At 46.3% G+C, this 4,925-nt stretch overlaps 1 protein-coding gene across 1 annotated transcript in view; it reads left to right on the forward strand.

Moving 5' to 3' along the window:
- Window positions 1-4,415, forward strand: part of LOC123233206 (testis, prostate and placenta expressed) — a 7,632-nt gene extending 3,217 nt beyond the window's left edge. The window contains exons 4-7 of the mRNA XM_044659356.1: window positions 1,623-1,684; window positions 2,936-3,000; window positions 3,088-3,120; window positions 4,382-4,415. Coding sequence (XP_044515291.1) covers window positions 1,623-1,684; window positions 2,936-3,000; window positions 3,088-3,120; window positions 4,382-4,415 — 194 coding nt within the window. The remainder of the gene's footprint in view (window positions 1-1,622; window positions 1,685-2,935; window positions 3,001-3,087; window positions 3,121-4,381) is intronic.
- The last annotated feature ends 510 nt before the right edge of the window (window positions 4,416-4,925 follow it).

Below are 4,925 nucleotides of genomic sequence, written 5' to 3' on the forward strand. Positions count from 1 at the left end.
AGGGAGGGAGGGAGGGAGGGAGGGAGGGAGGGAGGGAGGGAGGGAGGGAGGGAGGGAAAGGGAAAGGGAGGGAGGAAGGAAGGAAGAGAGGGAAGGAGGGAAATAGTAAGCACCTATGACCTCTGGGTATTATGGCCAAAACCATAAAGCATGCCAAAATCTGAGTGTGTCAAGTTCCTTGATGTCTAGTCCAGCTCCATTACAGATTATGGTTGACCCAAAGCAACTTTCCATTTCTTCCTCTGTGAAACAAGGATAATAATTCATTCCCTCTTCCCCAAATTAAACAAGAGAATGGACTGTGGGGACTATGAGGCTTCCCTTTTTTGTATTATCCTGACCCTGAGGACTGGAATGGCTGGTGGTCTTGGGTAACCTGGGTTGGCATCCCAAACAGGGCTGTCTACCAGTCCCTTCTGAGGGCATGGCAGCCATCTCATCATAGAAGTCAGTTGTTTCTTAATAATGTGACATTTTATAACTGGTTTGGGCTGTTTGCTTTTTTAAGCTTCCAACTTAATAACCTTAGTCCCAGCTATGACATTTAACCAACTATGTAGGCAAACTGAGCCTCATCCATAAATCAGAAATAATGAATGCACTTGGGCAGATAGGTAGCTCAGTAGATAGAGAGGCAGGTGTGGATTCAAATCTGGATTCAGACACTTACCAGTTGTGTGGCCCTGGCAAGTCATTTAACTCCCACTACCTAGCCCATAGCATTGATTCTAAGATGGAAGGTAAGGGTAAAAAAACAAATAAATAAATAATTTAAATAAAAAAAAAATTGTTGCACAACATACAGCAGGAAAATATTGTGAAGAAAAAGTTTTGTGAAGCTGAAAACACTATAGAAACATTAGTTATTAATTATTATCATGAACAGATCCAATAGGAGGGGACAGGAAGTCTCTATGCAGTTGCTTCCTTGTGTCCCCACCTCCAGGTCCTGTGGAGTCCGGAAACACAGCCTTCCTCCCTCTAGCTGGTCCTTTCCTGTCCATCAGAGCTCTAAGTGTCAGACTAAAATATAAAGGAACCAAGGGCCTGGGAGCTGAAGGAAAGGTCAAGGAAACTCCTCTCACTAAACAGTAGAAGCCTCTGCTTCAGCCCAGAGACTGCCTGGCATAGAATTGGGCAATCAGTGGAGTCCATCTTCCATCTTCCTTCTTCCATTATTTTCAGGGTTCTACCCTACCCTCTACTAGGATTTGGGGGTTTTTGTTTTCCCCAACTACTCTGAGGCTCCCCAACATTGGGTTTCTCCCCTGATCTTCTAATCAAAATCTACTTATTCTGTGTCCTATTTTCAAAGGGCCTGCTCATTGCTGGCAGATTGGGAGCCATTCTCATCAAATGATGGATAAAATTGCTCTATTCCCTTAACAGAAACATTTTAGTCTAGAATGGTGCAAGGTAGACCTTCTAGAGATAATACAATGACCTGAAGAGCAAGGGTTTAAGGTTTGGGGTAGACATAAGGACTGGTGGGGTTGGAGGGTGTGTTACACATAGGCAAGCAGGCATCTATGTAGGTTGGGCTCTCTCAGTTGTGTGATAGAAGGGATGGACCTGAACCTGGGCTTGGGGCACAACTGAGCATCATCTTTCTCTTTCTACAGTTGAAGGTTTCAGTGGCTATGCTGTGAGGTACCTGAAGCCGGATGTCACCCAGTGCTGGCGGGTAGGATAACTTGAGCCCACCTCTATCTGGTGATTCCGAGCCCTGGCAGAGGGCAGGCACAGTCATGTTTCCACTGGGACAGAATCCCTGTCAGCCTGGAAACCCCAAAGAGGGTGAGGTGGAGAAGAGGAGGGTAGGAAGGAAGATGATGGGAGAATGAGGCAGCTCCCACATCTCTCTCCCCCTCCTCTGGTTGGAACAGAACATAGAAAGAACAATTCCTCTTTATCTATTAGAAGACCACCTGGAGTGCTCTGGTGGTCCTCAATGGAGAGGAGGAGGGGAGTCAGGGATCCACAATAGAAGACCCTCATTCTGACTTCTGTAACAAGATTGAGTTTCTCAGGAGGGCTGGGAAGGAAGGAGCAGAGACTTTCCCAGCCTTTAAGCCAATGGAGACCAGGTCTAACTACCCAGCTATCACCCCCAATTTATCTCTGTTCCCTAGATTCCATTAACTATGGGTCTGAGAGTCTAGGTGTGACCTTGGGCAAATTATTTTGCCTTTATGAGCCTTGAGTTTCCTCATGTATAAAATGAGGTTATGGGTAATGGTGTGAAGGAGAGAAAAGTGTTAAATTCATGATCTATGAGATTCCTTCTAGGTCTAAGTCAATGATCTTATGATCCCAGCTCTTCCATGAACTAGCCAGTCATTTTGGGCAAGTCACTCCTTTCTCTGGGCCTCAGTCTTCCCTATATGCAAAATGAAGATTGGAATACATGCCTCCCTTCCCATAACCTTGCACAACCACTGTGCCAAACCATAAAGTATCCTACATATGTGTAAGATGAGATGATGATTAACTGAAGAAATGATCTTTCTTCCTGATGCCATCATCCCTCTCCAAGGCCTACCTGGGCCATTCTTTGCAATAGCATTGGCTTAGCAGTTCACAACTGAAATACAAGCAGAGCCAATGGGTCATTCCATACCCAACTACCCGCCAAATCCCTCCAAGGCCTCTGAGGAACTGGAAGATTCAACTTAGCCCCTATCTTAGGCAATTTATTCCAAGACTCCTCCAGCTGTCAAATAAGGAAATTGGAATAGGTGGAGGCTAATTCCCTTCTAGATCTCATGGGCTTTGCTTCCAAATCCAGTGACTGCAGAGGGCAGGAGACAGCATCAACCCTTGGCCCCCATGAACACACAGCCACATCCCCACAGATCTCTAAGCTTTCATGAGGGGAATTGAGCCAAAAAGCTACTACTTACTGGTCTCTATCTCCTTTCTTGCCTTCTCTTAGTACTGCCTTAACCAGAATCCCAGCCTTGACCAGTATGGACAGAAACCCCTGCCTTATGACACCCTGTAAGTGATCCATCAGAGGCTGTCCATGGGAACCAGGGTATTGGCTCCCCACCTCAGATCTAAGGAGTATTGCTTTTCTTCCCACAGGAACACTTTCCGAAGCTTTAGCACTGCCTACAGGTAACAGAATGGGGACCCCTGCCCAGTATCCAGACCCTCGCCTGCCATGTCTGAGTCAAGTGTCCTCTATCTAAGTCTGGGCTTAGTTCCCACTGCTTAGGTTTTTTGGAGGCTAAGATGGATGATGGCTTCTATGAAGTCACTAGGACATAAGGTCAGGGAAAAATCAAGGGACTCACCAGTCACTCAAAACAGTGCAGGCACATGGGAGCTGTCCAGCTCCATGAATGCCTCTGGAGGTGAGGTTGGGGTTTTCACTGGAAAGGGAAACAGGGTAGAACAGGACCCCCAATGTAAAACAGTGGCAGAGAAGGCATCAGGCTTGAAGTGAAAAGATCTGGATATGCCTTTGGACAAAAAAATGTCACCTCTTTGGGCCTCAGTGCCCACATCTATGGAATGGGTGTGTGTTAATGGTTGTCAGAACCAGAAGGGACCTTAAGATACCATCTAGGCATGGGGCTCTGAAAAGAGTCACAGATGCTGGAAGAACTAGAGAGAAAAGCTAGAAGACCTCACTCCTAGTTTGGGCAGAGGGAAGGGTTTGAGATTGTCTTTTAAGAGACAAGGCAGCTGGAGGAAGGATTCAGCCAAAAAAAAAAAAAAGAGTGTTCATTCTATGCCCCCCCCCATGCAGGGTACCATAGGGAGATATAAGAGAACTAGAAGAGTCATCTATGCCCTCAGGAAACTTATAACCAGCTGAGGAAATGAAATAAGCAGGAAAAATAAAGTGCTAGCTGGGTAGCAATAACTATAAGTGTTATAGAAGAGAGAGATCAGTTGGGATTGGCTTCCCAGCGAAGGTGGGGCTTGGAGAATGGAGGAAACAGGGTTGGCATTCCAGGCAAGAAAACAGCATGAGTTAAAGCAAAGGGCTGGAAATGAGTATGGTCTTTTCAGGGGATAAGGAGGAGGGCAGAGTGAAGGGAAATTTGGAGAGCAGAGGCAAAAAATAGAGAGGGGGGGCCAGAATGTAGAGAGGGGCTTTGTATGCCAAACAGAGAAGGGGGGAAGAGGAGGAGGGGATGGATATAGCCTGGCTCTTTACAAAAGCCTTTAAATAACCCCATTTGGGGTATTAGACTTCATTTCCTTATCTTTAAAATTAGGGGGTTGCCCTATGTGATGTCCAAGTTCCCCTTCCAGCTCCAATAATCCTTGACTCTATAAAAGAGGAAGTCATTGGAGATTCTACAGCGGGAGTGTGTCCCAATGATAGAAAGTAGGACTTAAGATGAGAGTCTGCTTCTCTCCCCAGACATGTAAACTACATGGAGCCTTGGCATAACTAAGAGGATGAAGAGGAAGTCTTGGCCAGCAGGACTGGCCTCCAATTCTCCAAAGGTAGAGATGGCTCACGCAGAACCTTTCATTTTCCTGAGGAATATGGAGTCTATGCAAGAACAATAAAGTAACCAATCCACCCAAGAAAGCTTGGCTTTCCAAAGGGCAGAGGAATGTGTCGATGGGGGAAGGGTGGTTAGAAAGATGCCTCAGAACAAAGGAAGCCAACTCACCACTCTTCTTGGCCTCCTGGGAACTAGTGTACCCTTGATTAAGGTGAGGAAAAACTGGCTCGCCTTCTCCTCCATAGGGTTGGACGATATGAGGGACTCTTTGTGGAAGGGCTAAGTATTTCTTATGCGTCATAGCATGAAGAATAGCTGTTCTGGAGTCAAAAGGACAAGGGCTCAAATCCTGATTCTGCTTAGTGGAGACAACCGGGTGGCACAGTGGATAGCGCTCTGAGCCTGGAGACCCAAATTCTAACTTAACCTCAGATACTCCCTAGCTGTGTGACA

The sequence above is a fragment of the Gracilinanus agilis genome, chromosome 2, assembly GCF_016433145.1.
Source record: "Gracilinanus agilis isolate LMUSP501 chromosome 2, AgileGrace, whole genome shotgun sequence".
Classification (NCBI taxonomy): domain Eukaryota; kingdom Metazoa; phylum Chordata; class Mammalia; order Didelphimorphia; family Didelphidae; genus Gracilinanus; species Gracilinanus agilis.